The sequence below is a fragment of the Zychaea mexicana genome (genome assembly GCF_025766255.1).
Source record: "Zychaea mexicana strain RSA 1403 chromosome Unknown BDB00scaffold_5, whole genome shotgun sequence".
NCBI classification, from domain to species: Eukaryota; Fungi; Mucoromycota; class Mucoromycetes; order Mucorales; family Lichtheimiaceae; genus Zychaea; species Zychaea mexicana.
Window position 1 is genome coordinate 146,009 of NW_026516668.1, and position 19,983 is coordinate 165,991.

Below are 19,983 nucleotides of genomic sequence, written 5' to 3' on the forward strand. Positions count from 1 at the left end.
AAAAAATTAGATATTGACATTGACGCCTTATATATAGACCTGTTGTATGACTTAGATCTCCTTTTCTTCCTTAATATAATGAAAACTTTATATGGCACTACTATCAGCCCCAAGCAGTAAGCCTTAGCGCAGCTGTAATATTAGTCGAATGTTGCCTCCACAAGCTAAAAAAAAGGTTAGAGCAACGATTGTATCAAGTTGGTCATTTCTAAGTGAGGCATGAAAATGGTATGATCAAATATAGAGACAATTTTTTGGTCCCAGCCGGTGCTTGACAATTACACCGGCGTAAACATGTACTTGCTTGAAAGAGCACGCATCGGCGGGAGTGGATCGTTGACAAGATTTTACCTTCCTGGAAAGGCACCGAAACCGCGAACAGCTCAGGAGGAAAAAGCAAGGCTCGAAAGTCAAAGACAAGTCACTGAGAAAATGATTGACAAAAACGTTTCGACAGGTACAACGATCTCCTTGCAACATGTCAACTACTCGGTATCGACCTTGCTGTTGCACAATCACTTATTTCATTGAGATACTCACGTTTAGTTGATGCATCCCCTTCAGGCAACCTACAATTGAGGATCTTCGAAGTTCTGCGTGATCTATGGATCATATGCATATATTTTCCGCACGCTGTGTATATACCTAGGGATGTGGAATTCATCGCCAAATTATGTATTACTCTATTTCTGCCATGATAGAAGACGAACGTTGAAGTTACCAAGAGGCTGAACTGCAAAAATTTCAATGTATGACATCGCCAAACTTACTGGTCTTCTATGTAGCTCAGTAAAATAAGCAGGACGTGGAACATGGCAAGTCCATATGATGTGGTAGTGTGGTTTCTTTCCTGTTAGTATTCAATGCAAACATGTCCCTTCCTACCATTGTTACAACTCTCTCCTTGAAAAAACCAGAAAAGAACTTGCTTTACCGCTGTCGTAATAGCTTTAAAAGAGCCTGGTTATGAGCAAACTGTGGCGAATGACACCAAAGATAATTCCAGTAGAGTCACCCCTTTCTTTCTTGGTTTAAATTAGAAAACAGCTCCTCTTCTGCCTGGAACACCTTTGTCCTCTGACATAGAAGAATGTACTTTGGGTGACTGCAGTACATCTGATATAATAAGCTCGTTTGCAAATACAAAGAAACGTGCTTTTATAAATATTAAATTGAAATTCAAGAAAACTGAGAAAAGGAGGCAGGTTTACTTTTGTTGTAATCTATAAATAATGCCTATTTGTGTACATATTCTCCAGAAAGCGAGAAAAAAAAGGCTTGAATTTCAGGGGGGGGGTCGCAGATACTTTTGAAGAAACTCCAATCGCTGCAAAGTTTACTCAAAAAATGATCTATACTAGAGAGTAACCATATCATCGCCTATGATAAACCTGCGAGAAGATGTTGCGTGTTCTCGTGTGCTGTCAAAAAGGAGAAAGAACCTATTATTAGAGTAACCTTTTTTCACCCAATTTGAGTGAGCTGTCTGTCGTTTCCCGGGTAACTCTTTAGTCAATCATGCTGTGAAGCTTATATATTAGCTACCGTTATCACACCATTAAATTAAAACAGCAGCCTCTGAGAGAATAATTTGATGTCGGTCACAGTGACACTTTCTAACGACCGATTCTTTCTATTATTGCTCAACTGCACAGTATATATGCTTTTTTTAACAAACATCGTGTGAATATACTTCTTTGATCTTCATTCATATGCATTTCTTACATAGAGTGCTCGCTGGTGAGATCTAATACTTAAAGGACAGATACCGATAATAGATTACCCCTTTCCTTCAAATGAATCGCAAATTTTCAAGTAGAGAATAGTGGTGTGTGTAACAAAACGCGTTTGATGATGGTTACACGGATCTTCGCTATGTGGTGATTGGTGAGGTTCTGTATATGTCAGTTCCCCTCTCTGGCATTATCATCCGCTCTCTCATCACAGTATCTGCTGGCACACAGAATAGACTACGTAGGTATTAATCTTTTTTTTTGAGGGAGATGGTGTGTGTAATAAAAAAATAAAAGGAAAGGTGGATGGGCGGATGGTTCGGGGTGGAGAAAGAGACTTTCCCCGGTAACTTATCACGCATGTATTCACAATCTTGTGTCGTACTATAAAAGCTTGGGAAAGATACCAGACTTTATTTGTGCTAGCCTCTTGGATTTTTGAGTGTGTCCAAACCATTTATTGTATTACCACAGATGATGATTTACAGAGCTGCTGCCTGCAGGTATCGGTGGTGGCATCATCATCATCATCTTTGCAAATAAAGCAGATGAAGATCTGCGCTATGTATCAATCAGCATGCAACATCATATTAGCTAATACGATAGTGCATACCCGCCTTCTAGAAAACCCGAAATGCTGCTGGGAAGTGCACCTGCTGCCGCTGCTGCCGTTTGTTGGTGGTGGGTGGGTAGGAGTTTTGTTATTGACAAGAACGACCCAGAAACATGATAGCTCCGCTTATAGGCATACGACTCGAGTTTTCTAGGTGTACATAGTGATACTATACATCTTTCTATTAAGAACCGTTTTTCCTGCTGCTTAGTCCGGGACAAAGAAGGTTGAGAAATCCTCGAGTTTACAAAGTGAGATCTTTTTTTCTTTTCTGTGTCATGTAGCACATGGAACGTTTTTTTGACAAATTTGCTCCAACAACAGCATCGATCTGATAGAAACGCGAGAAAAAAAAAGGCACGCGCCGCTGCTGTTGCCAAGCATTTGCATTGGCAATAGCAGCTGTTGTCTGTTATTATTAACCTTGCTACTGGTGCTCCATTAGGAAGGAAGAGTGTGTGTACTTATTCAGCAACCCAACAATGGTTGTCTTTTTTCGTTGGATTTTCCTCCTTGTCTGTATCATTATTGTCGCTTAGCACGATCTCTTTCCAGCGTTAGTTCAAAATTATTAGAACCTTTAGTGGCAAGTTTTTTTGCTTTATTAAAACAACTACGAATTCTGCTAGCTTATCGTTCGGTTCATGTTTCAGACATTCCATATTTCGTCTTAATTCAGATGCTTCCAAAACGAAGACACAGGACGCAGACATTAACATCAGCTACTACGGAAGCAGCTGCAGCACGAGGGACGCTACTCCAATGATTACATACAAATTGATAATTATAATGTTGCAAAGACAGAGAATCTATAGTGAAGGGCCTAGGCAATTTGAAACACGTCATTGAAATGGTGCTTGGGCATTGGTAGAGAGAACATGAAGTAGAGCGCAAAAGCACATGCATAAATGGCTGCACAGGCAAAGTGGAGCACTGGATGCCACGATTTGAGACGCTATTTTAGGCAAAATGGTGCTTAAAAGGAACATTACACGGTTATATAAGTCACAGATATAGGCAATTTGTGGCTTAAAGCCTACTAAAATCGCAAGAGAGATCGTTAAAAGCGCAGTTGCTTGGGCATGTTCGTCGTCGTCGTCGCTGTCGTGTAGCGAGTGCCGGGGGAAGAGGAGACTCCCAGAAGTATTTGTACCAAGCAGCAGTCATACAGGGCTAACATGGTAGTCATGACCACACAGCTCATAAAATGGGATGAGATGGTCCTGGAGAAACACAAGGACAAGAGGACACACAGACGCAGCGTATGTGTATCATAGATGGGCAATTTGCGCGAAAAAAGAGAATTAGGCCCAAAAGAGGCATAATGCAAGAGGCGATCATCAAGATGGGCTAGCGTCTGATTGGCCACGGCGACATGCTCATATTCCATTTGGAAGGCTGGGATGCTCGGAACAGAAATCCGTTGGATGGCCGAAACCGGCATTGTGAGGCCTCGTCTCACACGGCCGGTAGAATGGACCAAATAAGACGAAAAGGCAGCAGTACCAAGAAGAAGCAGTGTTACTGAGCAACCGGGATTGTATGAGAGGAAAATGAAGAAACGTACCTTGTGTCACTCCCCCTTTTCTTCTTTCTTCTTTCTCTCTCTCTCTCTCTCCACACAACCCTCCCCCCCCCAAGAGACACCCCTTGCCAGTTCCTCTGTACGCGCGCGGAGTGTGCATTGCATTTCGTCGTCAGTCTTTTTTTTTTTTCCCTCTCTTTTGCGATCCCTTGTTCCTTCCTGGTTCTTCACACGATTTTCTTTTTCCTCTCTTCTTCTTCTTCTTCTTTTCCATCCGTCCTTCTCTTCTTTCTCACACATACGCTATACTCTCCTTATGCTCATCCATAGCCGTACGCTGTTCTCGCTGACGGCAGCTTGGCTTCTAATCAACACCAACACTTCTTATGCTGCAACCACCACAACCTCTTCGTCCATTTTAGAAAACGAACAGCTGCCACCGCCAGCCCATTCCGGCAACCAGCATATCGTACGTGTTATCCATGATCACTACATACAGCAGCAGCAGCAGCAGCAGCAGCAGCAGCGGGAACCATCTGCTATCAGTGCTACCACATCGATTGATGCGTTCGCCATGACCAACGCCCTCAGCGAGTACTATGAAAATATTGTTGACCAAGTGATGGCCACCTTGACGGAAGAAATCACGCTATCTGCACCACGGTCGTATATGTCCATCCACCACTACGGCACCGTTCGTCGTGGTACGTAACGCTACAGCGCATATGCATGGCTTGCATTTGCATTTGCATTTATGAGCGTTTGACAAACAAACAAGCCCCTCCACTAACACACCGGCTTTATTAACAAAAATAGGCCGTTGCAGAACGTCACTTCGTTCATTTGTGCACGATCTTCGAGACCATCTCAATCTCATGCGAGCTAACTTACTTGCCTCCATTCGGCCACTGGTTGAATCGAACTTACCAAGCGTGTTACCGTATACACAGCAACAGCAGCAACAGCAGCAGCAAGATATCGCCGTTATAGGTGCACGGTTGACAGAGGACATCCTTTCGTTGAATCGGCACATTGTGCTACAACTGGGTCTTATACTGAACGTCGAAGAAGCAGCAGATATCATCATTAGCCAGTCGATGCCTACACGAGTCCTGCTGTTAGAAGACGCTACACACCTTCGTGACAGCAGTCATAACCCACCAACAGCATCAGCAACATTGTCTTGGAGTAATCAGCACCAGCAACTGGTTTTACTAGCAAAGAAACCATCAGCATCATCGCGTAATACCAACAATAATAATAATAATATTAATATTAATAGCAACAGCAACAGCAACAGCAACAGCAACAACAATAATCATAATCATAATCATAACAACGCATACGACTACGACTACGAGGACGAAATCGAGGATGAGGGAGAGGCGCTTGCTTGGTTGGAGACATTACGGCGCGAGTCGGAGGAAGAACAGCAGCGTCCTGAATCCAGGGCACTCACACACTGGTTACGCTCCTGGCTATCCGAAGTTGAAGAGATCCTGCGTGTCCAGTTCGACGAGCGTGTTCAAGATGCGACCCAGTCGATTCTCGAGGATTTTCTCATTGATGATTCGTACTAAATGAGTCCCTTTCTATATTCTTTATTTAATACCCTTCTTTACCTACTTCTTCTATTACCGCTACTACCCCGTTCCATCATCATCATTTTCATCTTCATCCTCCATCCAAAAACCCTGGCATATACTCTCTCCTATCCTAAAAAAAACAACTCAAGTATATACGACAACCCCCCGACCACCACCACCACCACGTTACAGGTTCATCTTTAAAAGAAAGAACACCCCTTTTATCTTGACCGTTCACCTCCTCTCTCCCATCATACTGATACCACCATCCCCTTTTAAGGTCTTTCTCCTTATCAACACTCCCCCTTCACACGTTCTTCCAACTTGCTCTCTTAGCGCAAGAACACCACAACCTTGTAAATAGTTCGTTATATGTTTCTGAGGAAATCTTGAATCTCATCTTTCCTCGCTTTCGTTATCTGCACACAATCACACACTCTCTCTCTTTATGTAATGATGAACTTCTTTTTTCTGTCCGTGTAGGAAATAATAAAAAAAGAAATAAAGTAAAAAGCTATTCTTTGAAAAAAGGTAAATTGTGATGGTTGAAAGGCATTACCCCTCTCTTTGTCTCTCTTTTTTAAAAATAACAACAGCCCAATGAATCGAACCGAGTTTCACAAAGCTATCAACGCGTTTTATAACAACACGCTTTCATGTGAAGCAGAACCAAACTGGACTTTTGTTGATCATATTAGAGTAAGACTTTTACCAGAAAAACACCAATCGTGCATGTTTAACTTTATGGATCTTTGTAATCTTGTTCATTCCCCCCGACATTGATAAAAGTGTAGAACAAATACTTGAAGCGAACTACGTTCCTGCCGATTGAAGGCTCAGCAATGGCGTCCGAGATTATGCCAGAAACGTCGCTAGAAGAACAAACAGAGGCCCTGCAGCAGGTATCGGATCCCGCTACTGCAGAGAGGGAGGTGATGGTGACAGACTCACTATCAGGAGTGGAAGCAAAGATGCATGTGACAGTGGAGCATCATATCGTCTATTCTCCCGGTTACCAAGTGCCTGTTTTGTATTTCAATGGATACGATGCTGGTAAGATCGAAAGCTTTGAGCTACTATGCACACACAGGACTAACAGTCATGACAATGGGCAACACTGACTATTTCTCTGTTTAAAGATGGCACGGCGCTTTCACTCGATGAAGTGTATCGATGGGTGGTTTCTAAGGGGATGCAGAGTAGCTTGCAACATGGCAACAGACTCAGCGCACAGGGATCCATCTCACAAGAAGAACACCCAGCCCTCGGCCTGCCCTTTTATTACATCCACCCGTGCGAAACTCAGTCGATGATGCGCTCGATTTCCCACGATATCGACATCAACACTTACATCAAGACATGGTTGTCATTCATCGGCCCAGCTGCTGGATGCACGCTTTCCCATCAGCTTTTCTTGCAGCAATAATGCCACTCTTTTACATATCCCACATAAAAACCTCCTCAATAAGCGAACGCAATTGCTTGTCCTGTCAAATATAATAAAGGCTTTTTTTGATATCTACACAGCAAAACAACAACAACAACAACAATACAAACAAAGGGGAGAAGACCTCTCCCCTCCATCATCCCAACTTATTTTTTCTATATAAAGTTTGGCTTTTTTTACATGATTTAAAGAGTATTTTTCTTTAGTTTTGGACCTTGGCCAAGATCTCAGAGTCGCGGTACAAGAAGTACTCCTAAAATAATAACCATACAAGCGTGGCAATTGTCTTAGTAATCGCAATGCAAACAGACCATACCTTTCCACCCCCAGCTAACATCCATCCCTATACCGTATTGCTGACGGCACATTTGAACGGAAAAGATACTTTACCTCGCCTTCAACCTTCACACTGCTTCCACCGAACGAAGGCAGAATGACCTTGTCACCAGTGGCAACCTGGGTAGGAATGTGCTTGCCATCACGGTCAAGAGCTCCCTTGCCAACAGCAACGACGACACCAGTGTTGGAGACTTCCTGTGCCTTCTCGGGAATGAAGATACCAGAGGCGGTTTTCTACTCGTTGCATAAATTGGAGGGAAGGGGTTGTTAGTGAGCAATTCTCTCCATATATCCACATCCATTATGCCATATATTTTCTTTTTTTTTTGTCGTATGCACTTGTTTATTTACCTCCTGAGCCTTGACACGTTGGATCAAGACGCGGTCAAGAAGAGGGACAACGTTCTTAAGCTTGGAGACAGCAGACTATAGAGTGTTGTTTTGATACAGCAATAGGTTAGTCATTCGAACTGTCACGTAATCATGTCTTTTACACAAAAGTAAATGTAAAAGTTTCAATGACATGGGTTAGACAAAAGAGGAGGAGAAAAGGACGAGGGCAATGCAATGCTTACCATGGTGTACAGATAGTGTGTGGGAGAAAGAAAAAAGAGGTGTTAAAACTAAACAAAAAGTCGGCGGGTCCGTTGAGTTTTTCGTGTTTTTGTCTTGGTTTCGAGCACCTTCCAGCACCAAAACAAACCCAGCGGTGACTGCGAACTTTTCTTCTCATTACTTCTCTCTTTCGGCAACACAGTACCCCGCACTCGGCGGAGCGAATGAACGAACGGACCAACCGGAAACGAGCGAGCTGTCAAAATCCGCAATCAAGGGGGGATGTTGGTTTGTATACAGTACTTTCGTACATACTACTATGTGGAGTTCTTCACACAGTAGCATCGCACACTTGAATCCATTATCGCGATAGGCTATTGTGAGCAGCTGCATCATTCGTTTGAGAATACATGAGTTCTTGAGCAGAGGAAAAGAAGTACGGATGCAGAAAAGAAAAGGAAGAGCCACTTCAAACATAATAAGCTTGCCTTCTGTCATGTTTTGATTTTTTTCGAGACCTTCTCGGGCATCTGTAATAAATGGATTTTGGAGAGAAGCTGTAAATTCCTTGAATAAATTTAAAGGGAAGCCAAAGTCAAACGATATGAAGAGTTGTACATTCGTCATAAAGTGACAACAAGCGGTAATTTATAGCTCCATTACTTGAGCGGTCCAGCATCCACATGCGTCACCCAGCGGTAAGCATCAATAACGAGTTGGGATAGAACACTAACCAGCTTTTGCTATCTTTTTATTTTTACGAGTATGAGCGAGTAACATCCGCAATAACTGTACTGATTAACATCTTGGCCTCATCCGCTACATTTGCAATCTGTGCTATATCTTGCACTTGGTGACTAGAAAAAAAATCCGTCGGCAATGTTACAAAGGACTCGAAATCGCAAAAGGATATGACAAGGAACATTTCTACAAGATCCGCCGTACCACATTGGATAAAAAGGAAGACTCATACTATGAGAAAGCTCTATTTCTGACACAATGTATTGTGCAAGATGTATGCTAGCGCATCTCGTAAGAGCTAAAGAACGAACAACCGAATGTGGCAGTAATATTTGAACACCCCCACGGTCAGTAAATAACAATAAGGATACGCAAGCGCCAAAAACCCGAACTGCGCATTTCCGCGTTAAACGCGCTTCTTGTTGCCACGGGTAATAATAGCAATACAAATTATTACAACAACTAGATTTATTGAGCATGGTCGTTGCGCAAAGCGTACAGAATCCACAAGAGCGTTAACTTCCGCTTTTTGCACGACAGTTTTTTGCAGTTTTCATAAAAATTCATGTAGTTCAAACTTAACATTTTGCGAAGCTCTAGAAAGCTCGTTCTCAATATCGTTAAAGCAAAGGTGAACAGAACTGCTGTTAATTATGATAAGCTGCTGGAAGTTCTCAAGGTTTGCGTGAAGGTATTATAGATAACGGATGGCTTAAACAAAGCTATCGACAATGTTGGTGCTTCTTGTTATTTGTGGTAGTTTTTGAAAGTTCAACAGGATAGGCACAAGCCGCAACCTGGTCCATCATCGCAAATGATCGTTACTGGGCATAGTAGCGCAAACTACAATATGTAGTTTGGAAGCACACCAACTAACACCGGTTTCTCAAAACAAAAAAGTGACCCGATGACATACATTAATAGAGCTTCTTCTACATCAAGCTCTGATACGATCCGATCAATCATTATCATACATAATTTATCCTCAAGCCGAATGAACATACATCGCCGACTTTTCAGCTCCAACGATATACACATTCTCTTTTTCACTGTCTTTATTAAATTTTATCAAACTTGTTTATTTTTGTTGGTCGTGTCTTCAAAATATGGATAATGCAAATGTTGATGCATACCATTCGAAGTGGAATAGGGATAACAATCGGAGCACATTATCAAACAATCGTTTTGATCTAGCTGACTGAGAGCAGACTAGCAGGGAGCATATATATATATATATTTATAACGAAATTATGGCAGACGGCTCTTATATACTAGCATCGGTAGGTGACAACATTTGATATATGAAAATATTATGGGATAATAGATGGGATGACTACCGTTAATCGTGCAAGAAGGGGATTGAAGACGTTTGCACGCAGGCCACACACAGGCGGAGGTACTAGTCAGGGGCTTTAGTTTCAGAGGGCACTGTTGTGATAAACATGCAAAACATGCAACAATCAACTAGAAGAAACTGCTAGTATGGATCGAACCCAGCAGTCTGGATTATGACGAGCATATATTTAATGAAGATGTGATTATCGCTTATAAATTGGGTTGCCTGCTATTGTTGTCATCCATGTTGGCTCTAGGTTCACTTCTAGGCAGAATTGTGCGTATTTGGGTAGGTGACGATCATTACTGTACCTTGTCCCTGCAAAGACTGTGTTTGAGCCTATGTACTCAAAAGATAAAACCTATAACATGCAGATGCGAGGGATACAAGTAAGTGCTAGTTAACATCATTGTTCGCTTATTGTAAGCCCTTCACTGTTACAGTGAGGTTGCGAAGGTAAATATACAACACGTTTTTTAATAGTTCATCGCCGACTCTCGTCTTGGATAAGCGTACCGATTTCTTTTAAAGGCTAACGCAGTGCCATCTCCTCTGGTAGTTTTTTTGACAGGAGGCTATGATAGGGCGTTTTGATGAATATAAGCGGTGACATATTTGGAGCATAGTTTAGATACAATCGTATAGTGAAATAATGTTGGTACAGGGTGACCCGTCTCTCTGAAAACGATGACGACTGTTGTCATCCTGCTTGTACTTCCCTCCTCTCTGCTTTTCCCCTTCCATTCAAACGAGCTATTCAGAACCTATGATAGCTGCTATGGAAGCCGATAGCAATCCTGCAACGGCTCGAAAATTTTTAAAAGCCATGATTTGTGTCTTTGAGCTATAAGTTGTTGTTTTTCTTGGCTCATAACATCATAAGACTGTCAATCATCCATCGCTTTCTTCAAATTGAGTGGTTTCGTGTTGTTTGGTTGTTCACGCAATCGATCTTCAGTCGGGCAATGTCTAGATCGAATTCAGCATCCCGCCTAAGTCGGGGCCATTATGATTTTTGATAGGTCGAATTGTGCTAAGGAGGATGCCACTCAAGTATAGTTACTGTTGGTCGTGGTTCTTGGTCAGATACATTTATTTCGTTAAACGGAATCCCAGCGATTATAATTTCTTGTTCGGAAGGTCTACGTTGTAGCTGCAGCTTTTGCTTGCTCGGTTTTGATATATGCTACAGCTATTTTTAACGAATTGTAGTCCGTGCTATTGTTTGTCGGGTCAGGAAGATGCACCACCGCTCGTGGTTCGTCATACTAGGTGAAGTATGCTTGATATAGATGCAGTGAGTGCCGTAGATCCGCTTGCTATACAACCAAAGATGTTCTCGGAAACAGGTGAAGTGATGCGTGTTGAAGTATCAGAATGCTTTTAAATAAGGGTTAAATAAATCCCTCATTTAAGGTATCGATAAACATTGAAACTAGCAATGGATTGCTGTAGTTTGTAAGGATTTTAGCAATAACTTTTTGTTTTCGTACTTTCGAATTCGCTGTTTACTGATAGTGCTCGTTACATAACGGCAGTACTACTAACACGATATACGCTCGCTTAGAAATCTATTGGCTTCGAAAAAATCCTACAGTACCGACGCTCACTTGTTACTAACACTTGCCTCATCTTTGCAGACATAATAGGTTCTTTTTGAAAAGATGTAGCAGTAATAGCAATTGGTATCCAGCACCTATATTACTATCTCGTTTTCTTACGAAACTTCCCCAACCCCTCTCATTCCTACCCTCTCTTTCTTCCTTTTTGTCATAATGTAAAGTTTATAATAGTTGCAATGATTGTCTTTTTCCAATTATCGGGTAATTGAATGTATAGATATCAAGCTTTTATTCATTGTCACTCTCTTCTTCTTCACTACCGCTATGTTCATCATCATCTTCACCCAATGAAAGTTCGGTCTGATCGCCCATAACATCGTCATCGTCATCTCCATCAGCTTCTTCTTCGTCATCCTCATCTTTGTCATCCTGCTTTCTCTTTCCACCAGTTCGCAACCGATGTTCTTCTTTCTCTCTTTGTTTCCGTTCAACATTTTCGTCCTGCAGCTTTTTACGTTGGGCTTTTTCTTGTAATGTCCGTTGTCGTTTACGTTCACTTTCCCGGATTTCTTCCTTTGATTTGCGAACTATTATGTTGTATAATCGTTAGTCATGATGACACATAGATGTGTTTTTAAAAGTTTTAAAGTATTCACCATATTTGTGATAGAGAACTTCGCCACCGCAAAGACCGTTTTCAACCTTGATGAGGTCAAGCGTCAGACGTGGACCTAATTCCTGCAAACGCACAGCACGTTGATCATTTTTCCGGTTGTTGCGGCCTGGGTAATTCTGTGCAAGCGTCACTACAGAATCGGGTCCATCCTCAACATCGCTTTCAGAAACAATGGCTTCTTTCAAAACGTAGTCAGAGATATCATCAAAGTTGCTGAGATCGGGTACTTCGGTGTTGATGATCCGCTTGATGGATTTGGATACGCCCGTTGCCTTGACGCCAATAGCGTAATGTCGTACATCAATCATGCCCGTATCTTCGTTGTAGTTAAATAAAAGTACACGCCGAGTTTGTGATAATTGAACCTTTCAAATTATAATTGAGTTTACATGGACATTCTCCTTTTTGATAACAATCACCATGGTAACACAATAGCAGTGGTACGTACAGTTTGAACATCGATTGACGGGAACATGTTTTGTAACATAGCAGTCATGACCTTGAACTGTTTGCCATCCTGCTTAAAGTTATTGAGGACCAACAACGGGCTGGATTCGTGCTTTGCCGAAGAAGTTTTGGGCGCCTTTTGAAGTGCCAAACAATCTTTGGCAAGAGCGTATTCGGCGACTCGGAACGTTAATGTAGGACCTCGGGGCACACGAGCAATGCGCAAGTTGACATTGGCTTCGGTACGACTAAAGATCAAAAAGTGGGTAATGCTAAGTTGACCTGCCACCGCAACAAAATCTTTTAAACGATTCGTTCGTCGTTCCTGTAAGGAAAAAAAAAGGTTAGAAGAAATGTGATCCTTATTTTCCAACTGATCCACGAACGATCCGTTTCGTTTATTGTCGATCTAAAATAGCTCTCTTTCCTCACCTTTAAATGAGTTGCGGTATATGGTTCCATGATACGACGCACATCGCGAACGAGTGCAGTAAGTGATCGACCAACGGCTCCCGATCGCATAACAAAACTTCTCGGGATCTTGTTCATATCCTCGTCGGTTGGCTTAAGGTGAGTTCTAGATTTTCTCTAAGAATGCACATATAGTTCAATAAGATCTTTCGGATTCAGGCGCAACAATTAGCTTTTAACAAGTAAGAACCAATACCTTGCGTCCCATTATGCTTTACTTTTGTGTATGAAAGTAAAAAAGTATATAATAGTTAGGGCTTTCAAAAAAATTATTTTTTCATGCCAGCAGAGAAAGTGCTGGTGGCTGACTACATATAGTAGCTGGTTGTCGGCTTTATTATTCTCCGTTCTTTGTTCTGTGGGCGTTCTTTTCACCCTCACAGGTTTGCATATATTTCCTTGGTCACCATGAACGGTTTAAAGATAATTACGCACTGGTGTCCATCCAACATTCTTGCCAGAGATTCCAAAGTCAAACAATTTGCACTCATCATTTTGAACCAGCCCATTAAACATCTGGAAACTTTTAATCGTCTTTGGGCTAATGGTATATATAACGATTTATTTTGCTCGAACATACTTTTGTTATGCACGCGCACCCCTGATATCCAGTAAAAAAAAAACAGCATGGACGTATTAATCATGTAATGACAGCCACTTTTCGTTTCTGTGCTGACGGTGGATCGAATCGACTTTATGACACCTTTAAACATGACAGCCACAAACTTCGATTGTTGGTGTTACAATTATCCTTTTTGTTTATTTGTTTGCTCTACGACAATAAATACACTTTTTAACATACTACTCGTGGTTTTTTCTCTACTTAGGTATCTACCAGATGAAATTAGAGGCGATCTTGACTCGCTGCGGGTAGATGTTAAAGAATATTATGAAAGCATGGTAAAGTAGGAAAAGGTTGATTTGTCACACTGTATGAGTTAGTCTGTTGATATAGAGGTGACGTATTAATTATCTATCTATAGAATGTCAAGATTACAAGAGTAGCGGATCAAGATTCGACAGACTTTGACAAGGTCATTGCTTTGTTAAAGGAAAAGGAAGAAGAGCTTGGAAAAGTGGTATGTGTATCTGCAGACTAAGGAATGTTGGGTATGGGCGCTGGTAGATAGAGTTAGAGTTTAATCGAACGCGTTTCTATACATACTAGTTTGATATTGTTGCACTTCCAGCACTTGGTGGTCGGTTCGATCAGACTATGCAAAGTATTAATGTGTTATACTCGATGATGCATGAAGTTGAACGGAGGACGATTCTTGTAAGCGATGAAAGCTTGACCGTGCTCATGGATAAGGTAAAAAGTGCATCGGAACGTTATTTGTGTTATGGCTGTACACTTATATTCCTCTCTCCACCTACACGAATGTACGGGCGCACAGGGCACCCACCATATTCACTGTCAGCCGGAATATGAAGGTTAGTTTGTGTGTGGGGTAAAAGAGATAGAGGAGCAAGAACCCGAGCGGCAGATCGGCAAAAGAAAGCAAGCGTGAGACTAAACTTATTACATGTAAATGCTTCGCTAATAGGTCCTACGTGCGGGTTGATCCCCATCGGCGCTCCGGCTACTTTGACAACGCGAGGCTTAGAATGGAACTTGGGCAAGTTATGGGATTGTTGTTGTACCTGTTGTGGACTAGTAGAGAGATGACCTTAATATACGTTGGCTACACAATCTGTGTCTAATCCTAACTGGTGTGTAATTTGTACCGCCTTTGTGCGGAATTAGATCACCGAAAGTGTCACTTTGGAGGCATGGTCAGCACGTCGAACTCTATTGCTAAAGATTTGATAGAGGTGGAGACCGATTCGCCTATCGTCTGGACGATCGAAATCAAGCACAGCGAGGGAAAGCAGGATGATTTCGACGAGAGTTATGTCGAGGATGACGACGAATAAGCTTAGAATTAGAGAGCAATAATCTTGGTGGGATGTCTTGGACAAAAGAAGTAATAGATACAGTAGAGAAAGAAGATACCTTGAAATCAGCATCCTTTTTTTTTCCCACATGTGCTGAACCTTCTCCGACGAACACAGGTAGTTTCGGAGACTCTGTTGTTTTTTTCTGATATACACACTTTCCCTGTTGTTCACACACTCTATCGCACACGCACTACCCCACACACACACACACACACACACACACACAACCACTTCCTTTCTCTCGCTCAGCTCTTTCATAATTATCTTCCTTTTTCTTGTCTACATTAATATACAAACGAATGAACCAGCGCCAAGCAAATCAGCCTTCTCTTGGTGATTATTGCCTTTTGAACGCTGCTGTCGGCCACCTATACGAGCCTCAGGCCGAAGATATCCTATGCGACGAGAATCTCCTTGACTTGTTCCGCATCATTAAACAAGTGCTTCGTAAGAAGCGTGATCCCGAGCGATTGGCTCGTTTGTTCTTTTGTATGTCGTATGCACTGGGTGATCATGTCAAATTCCACAAGCCTGTGCATGAAAACAAGATTATCTTTGATGACCGGGGCTTCGGTGGTGCACATGCTGTGCGATTACCCAGCACCAGTAGCTGCTGTATCCGTAACTCTGGGAGTAACAAGGACAGGGGGAACTGGCCGGATACGGCATCCTTGTCTTCCTCTTCGGCGTCGTCGACATCCTCATCAGCATCGCCGATTACCAAACTCTTATCTGTTCCTTATATCACACATCAACGACAACAGGCTGAAGAAGCCGCAGCGGCTGCAGCGGTGGCGGCAGCAGCAGAAGCAGCAGTTAATAGAAGATCAACACCACCACCACCAACAACAACAACGGCAGCAACAGTGGCCGCACGATCACCCCTCTCTTCCTCGGACGATACCTCGACAGACGCATTCACAGTACGACCGTATACCAATTTTCGACCGTTGTACCCATCCGATGCAGCAGCCCAAGGAGCACCTTCGCCACCACCGCCACCGCCACATCACACGCATCATTCTCATCCTATCCATCCTCATCAACAGCATCTACCACAATCACATCATGCCCAGCGATTCGATCCAAATAAATTCACTCCCCTTGGCAATGCCCTGGACATCACCGAGGTGGCCGGTGACCATGGCAAAGAATTCATCATGGAACCAAGACAACGTGGCTTCTATTATCAGGACAATCGCATTACTCGGGAGCCTGTGTTACTGCAGCGATATGCCGAACATGGTATCTTGACACATGCTTCCTTAATGCGCAAACGCAAGCGGCAAACGAGCGATCAGCCTTCCGATATGATGACCCCTTCACCCGTCGTGACAAAGAAACCAAAGATACCCCATCGTCATGGCGAATTTGAGCAGAGACGTAAGTGGTCGTTGTTAATGGAGAAAATGGGTGGGGGTGGGAAACGGAAAGTATATTCAAGAGGAGATTGTATACAGGAACCGTGAGTGAGAGTACACAACCGCCTTTTATGGATGCATGGCTAATCTGAGAGAAAAAATTGAACACATACCTTAAACCCATTTAGGCGATGACATTATCGGACGTATGCGCAGTATCACCATTACCGACCTTGAACAAAAAGCAGAGCGATTACCAGAAGACTACTCGCTTGCGATCGAAACGATAGCACCACTGACGCCAGAAGCAATTGCCTCGCCGGAACGAGCAGCCGAGCTTCTGGAGCCGTCTTTACGCATTTTGACAAACCACTCCAACATGAAACCACATCTCGACAACGGCATGAACCAGAACGGTATCTACTACAACACCGACTATTTCCGACTGTATCTGGCATTCGAACAATTCCAAACCACATTTGCAGTCCTGTTCCCGAGCGAGGTTGTCAAGATGCCTCAATGGGGCAGCGAGTTGTTTAACAACAACAGCGACTTTTTGGCATCGTATGCGTCGGATCGGGACCGTGACCGTGACCGAAATGCCAACATGAAAGCGTATCGCAGTTGGATTGAGCCATTGCTGACCGAGACCAATTGGGCGGCTTTCCGACGCAACATTGTTGTTGGCGAACGCATGATGCAGTTGACCAAAGTGGTGGGCCAGGGCGTGCTATTAATGACCAAGGAATTGAGTGGATCCAAGCTGCATCTGACGTTTACGAATAACGAGTGGGACGAGTTTATCACTGGGTTGAGCTCGGGACGATGGGATCAGACGATTCATTGGGATGTCACGCCTGCGGCGCCAAACGGTAGAAATAGCACTGGGATCGCGTCGCTTTTGGTCAATGAGTTACGGCAAAAATTCTCAACGACGTATTGGTTTCATCCAGACGGGATGATCATGGCGACCGAAAATCGCAGGATAGCTATTGCGGCTGATAACAATGGCAACAGCAGTGGCAGCAGTGATGGCATTAATGATGGTGACAACAATGGTGCTACTAGTGGCAATAGCTGATGATGATGTTCTCTGTTATACTTTCTACCATGTACATGTACTTTTTTTTTGTTTTAATTACTACTTTTACTTGTATGTCATCACATCCCTTCATCCATCATCCCTTATATTCATCATCCATCATTGTCGCAATATAACGATTTCAGCTATCAGTCGCATCTACGACATGTCTTTTCTTATTTCTATGTATGTCTTGGTTCCTGAGGATTGTGCATTATCCCACGCCAGAGCACTCTCATATCAAAGCACTTGATTATCTGAAACATATAAAGTATCTACCGGTGCCGCTCGCACACCATATAATTAGTATGATTTATTGACAGAAAAAAAAACGAAGATGTTTGCAAATAAGTACATAAATGAGAGTGTAGTTTAGGAGAAAGAGAGATTATGAAAAAAGCGCTTGAATCAATAAACAGACAAAAATAGTTGAGGATTTGTGAATAGAAAAAGAGAGATACAGTCATAGTAGAAAGAAGCATGAACAGAAAAGAATTTACAAAGAGATAGAAAGAAACTATAAGCATACATATGATATATATACAGGGCAGAAGGTAAGTTATGCGATACGTAGAGATGTAGTTTGCAAGAACTTATGGGGGATAATTGTACGAAATTGGATGGGGAATTGGTGGTGGTATCAGTTGAAACGTCGAGGATTTTACAAAAATGATAATATAACGAGAGAGATGAGAATAGTTATTAAAGGAAGGAGAGAGAGGTGGCTGCTGGTATAATCTTATAGAGATAAGGCTGTTTTAAAGTAGCAAGGAGCGAATTGATGGTAGCCTAGTGGTGGTGGTAGGACGGCTTTGATCCAAATCGGCAGAAGATAGGGGAGGAGAAAGAGGCATATAGGCAGCATTGCACTCAACTGGTGCAGGCTTCTTTAAAGCCGACACGTCGTGATGTTTCTGCTGTTGGCTCAGTAGTGGTGGCAACGTCAATTGATGCTGTTCTGAAGAGAGTGACGAAGTTGAAGTGGATGCTGAAAGAGGTGGCATCGGCTGTGGCAGTAGAGGTCGTTGAATGGGCGAGCTTTCGGGCGTATACAAGTATTCGCTGTCAGAATCCGAGCAGCTGGAATACTGCGTCGGTGAATGCATGATTGGAAACTGTTGCTGCTGCTGGTAATGCTGCTGATAATGATAATGAGGAGAAGGATAATGTTGATGATAATGATAATGAGGTTGATACGCTGCTTCAGCCAGACATTCTTGACAGTCGTCATAATAGGAAGGCGGCGGAGGTGAACACGGCGACTGTGGTACCGTGATAGGGCCATAGTAATACATGTCATGATGATGGTGACGAGGTGGAGCCATGTAAAAAGAAGGGTTCATCATGGAGTTTGCGGATCGGCGATCGGATCGACGCCTGTTGCTGCTGGTTGAACCGGGCGACGTATGAATTCGAACATGGCGAGTCAGTTCGTCACTCCGAGAAAAGCGTTTGGCGCAACCAGGGAACGTGCATAAATGAGGCTTTTCACCCGTGTGGGTCCGGATATGACGGGTTTGGTGCTCCAGTCGATAAAATGCCTTTGAGCACATTGGGCATTTGTATGGACGAGGCGCCGACTCATTGCTGCTGCTGCTACTGCTACTGCTATTCCGAATTGCTGGCATAATTTTTTTATCTTGAATAATAATGCAAATACAATACACACAGAACGCGCGCGTGCACCGGTTGCTGCTTTTATGAATAGAAAGAGAGAAGAAGAAAGAGAGAGGGAAAAAGGTACAGCAGTAGTAGAAGCAGTAGTAGTAGTAACTACAAAGTTTCTTTTTGTACTGACTGATTAGAAGAAAAAAAGAAAATGATGAGAAAGGAAACAAGGTAAAGCCCTGTGAGTTTCTTTCCATAGCTGCCCAGCATTTATAAAAGCAGATAATGTGAATGGGTGGAAAAGCGATTGTCTATCAATACGCATGTTGAATACGGGACGAGACCGATCTGTGCGATAACAGTTTTTCTTTTTGCATTTCGGATTCCTTTCTTGGGGGAGGTGGTTGGTTGGTTGGTTGGTTGGTCGAGTTAAAGGGGTTCGGGTGGGGGGTGGGGGGTAGGGGAAGAGGAGAAGGATGTGCTGTGACATTATAAAAGGCAGTGTATGATTGAAGCTGGTCCTCTCTTTCAACTCTCATAGTTAAATGTTCCTCTTCCCCCCACCAAGAATTATGCTGTGCCACGCAAGAATTGGGGGGTGGGCACTGTTATTTGGGGGGGGGAAGGGTCTAACAGAGGTATAGGAAAAGGGTACCCTCATCGTTCTTTATCATGATCACAGTCCGTTGTTTCCTCATTATGGCTACAATAGCCGATCTTTGGGAACTTGAAAAAGATAATGTTCCATTATCTTTTATATTATGATTTTCTAAATTGGAAGTATTACCCGTAAAAACAGATTGTAAAGGATGTCGTATACAGTGCTGTTGCTATGATTATGTTATTTGTTGTTATGGTCACCATGCTTTATCTTTCCCCCTTCCACTTCCTGGTGATCCGGGCACCAGTCCTCGTTATCTCGTAAATATGTGCATACTAATAGGTTCTCTTTCTTTGTAAT

At 42.8% G+C, this 19,983-nt stretch overlaps 7 protein-coding genes across 7 annotated transcripts; 4 read left to right on the top strand and 3 right to left on the bottom strand.

Annotated features, from left to right (window-relative positions):
* Positions 1-4,445: 4,445 nt before the first annotated feature.
* Positions 4,446-5,451, top strand: BDB00DRAFT_755133 (uncharacterized protein; the record flags this gene model as incomplete). The annotated part of the gene is made up of 3 exons (XM_053118814.1): positions 4,446-4,543; positions 4,698-5,011; positions 5,255-5,451. The coding sequence occupies 3 exons, from the start codon at positions 4,446-4,448 to the stop codon at positions 5,449-5,451; spliced, it is 609 nt and encodes a 202-aa protein (XP_052984581.1).
* A 519-nt stretch (positions 5,452-5,970) lies between these two features.
* Positions 5,971-7,072, top strand: BDB00DRAFT_799806 (autophagocytosis associated protein). The gene is made up of 3 exons (XM_053121726.1): positions 5,971-6,156; positions 6,252-6,510; positions 6,597-7,072. Exons 1-3 carry the CDS (start codon positions 6,058-6,060, stop codon positions 6,881-6,883), a joined length of 645 nt encoding a protein of 214 aa, XP_052984582.1. The 5' UTR covers positions 5,971-6,057; the 3' UTR covers positions 6,884-7,072.
* Positions 6,934-7,921, bottom strand: BDB00DRAFT_799810 (chaperonin GroS). Its single transcript, XM_053121727.1, has 4 exons — positions 7,819-7,921; positions 7,595-7,669; positions 7,295-7,477; positions 6,934-7,157 (listed from the first exon to the last, which is right to left on the bottom strand). Exons 1-4 carry the CDS (start codon positions 7,819-7,821, stop codon positions 7,107-7,109), a joined length of 312 nt encoding a protein of 103 aa, XP_052984583.1. The 5' UTR covers positions 7,822-7,921; the 3' UTR covers positions 6,934-7,106.
* A 4,122-nt stretch (positions 7,922-12,043) lies between these two features.
* Positions 12,044-13,082, bottom strand: BDB00DRAFT_754938 (Brix domain-containing protein; the record flags this gene model as incomplete). Its single annotated transcript, XM_053118795.1, has 3 exons — positions 12,044-12,478; positions 12,562-12,885; positions 12,993-13,082. 3 exons carry the CDS (start codon positions 13,080-13,082, stop codon positions 12,044-12,046), a joined length of 849 nt encoding a protein of 282 aa, XP_052984584.1.
* Positions 13,083-13,322: 240 nt separating this feature from the next.
* Positions 13,323-15,268, top strand: BDB00DRAFT_799820 (thiamine pyrophosphokinase). Its single transcript, XM_053121728.1, has 8 exons — positions 13,323-13,578; positions 13,686-13,764; positions 13,859-13,931; positions 14,015-14,110; positions 14,200-14,343; positions 14,429-14,465; positions 14,579-14,650; positions 14,779-15,268. The coding sequence occupies exons 1-8, from the start codon at positions 13,440-13,442 to the stop codon at positions 14,946-14,948; spliced, it is 810 nt and encodes a 269-aa protein (XP_052984585.1). The 5' UTR covers positions 13,323-13,439; the 3' UTR covers positions 14,949-15,268.
* Positions 15,269-15,271: 3 nt separating this feature from the next.
* Positions 15,272-17,414, top strand: BDB00DRAFT_755146 (uncharacterized protein; the record flags this gene model as incomplete). The annotated part of the gene is made up of 3 exons (XM_053118815.1): positions 15,272-15,787; positions 16,103-16,355; positions 16,522-17,414. The coding sequence occupies 3 exons, from the start codon at positions 15,272-15,274 to the stop codon at positions 17,412-17,414; spliced, it is 1,662 nt and encodes a 553-aa protein (XP_052984586.1).
* Positions 17,415-18,820: 1,406 nt separating this feature from the next.
* Positions 18,821-18,988, bottom strand: BDB00DRAFT_726130 (uncharacterized protein; the record flags this gene model as incomplete). Its single annotated transcript, XM_053118242.1, has 1 exon — positions 18,821-18,988. A coding segment is annotated over one exon (168 nt), but the record flags the coding sequence as incomplete, so codon positions are not given.
* Between the last annotated feature and the right edge of the window lie 995 nt (positions 18,989-19,983).

What these genes read in the sequence shown, in the direction of transcription:
- BDB00DRAFT_799810 (XM_053121727.1), bottom strand. An exon ending in AACGTGTCAAGGCTCAGGAG is followed by an intron (nt 7,478 to 7,594) that starts GTAAATAAACAA and finishes TGCAACGAGTAG; the next exon opens with AAAACCGCCTCTGGTATCTT. An exon ending in GTGTGAAGGTTGAAGGCGAG is followed by an intron (nt 7,158 to 7,294) that starts GTAAAGTATCTT and finishes TTATTATTTTAG; the next exon opens with GAGTACTTCTTGTACCGCGA.
- BDB00DRAFT_799806 (XM_053121726.1), top strand. Translation starts at nt 6,058, where the DNA reads ATGAATCGAACCGAGTTTCACAAAGCTATCAACGCGTTTTATAACAAC. An exon ending in CTTTTGTTGATCATATTAGA is followed by an intron (nt 6,157 to 6,251) that starts GTAAGACTTTTA and finishes ATAAAAGTGTAG; the next exon opens with AACAAATACTTGAAGCGAAC. An exon ending in TTTCAATGGATACGATGCTG is followed by an intron (nt 6,511 to 6,596) that starts GTAAGATCGAAA and finishes CTCTGTTTAAAG; the next exon opens with ATGGCACGGCGCTTTCACTC.
- BDB00DRAFT_799820 (XM_053121728.1), top strand. Translation starts at nt 13,440, where the DNA reads ATGAACGGTTTAAAGATAATTACGCACTGGTGTCCATCCAACATTCTT. An exon ending in GACAGCCACAAACTTCGATT is followed by an intron (nt 13,765 to 13,858) that starts GTTGGTGTTACA and finishes TTCTCTACTTAG; the next exon opens with GTATCTACCAGATGAAATTA. An exon ending in AAGAATATTATGAAAGCATG is followed by an intron (nt 13,932 to 14,014) that starts GTAAAGTAGGAA and finishes ATCTATCTATAG; the next exon opens with AATGTCAAGATTACAAGAGT.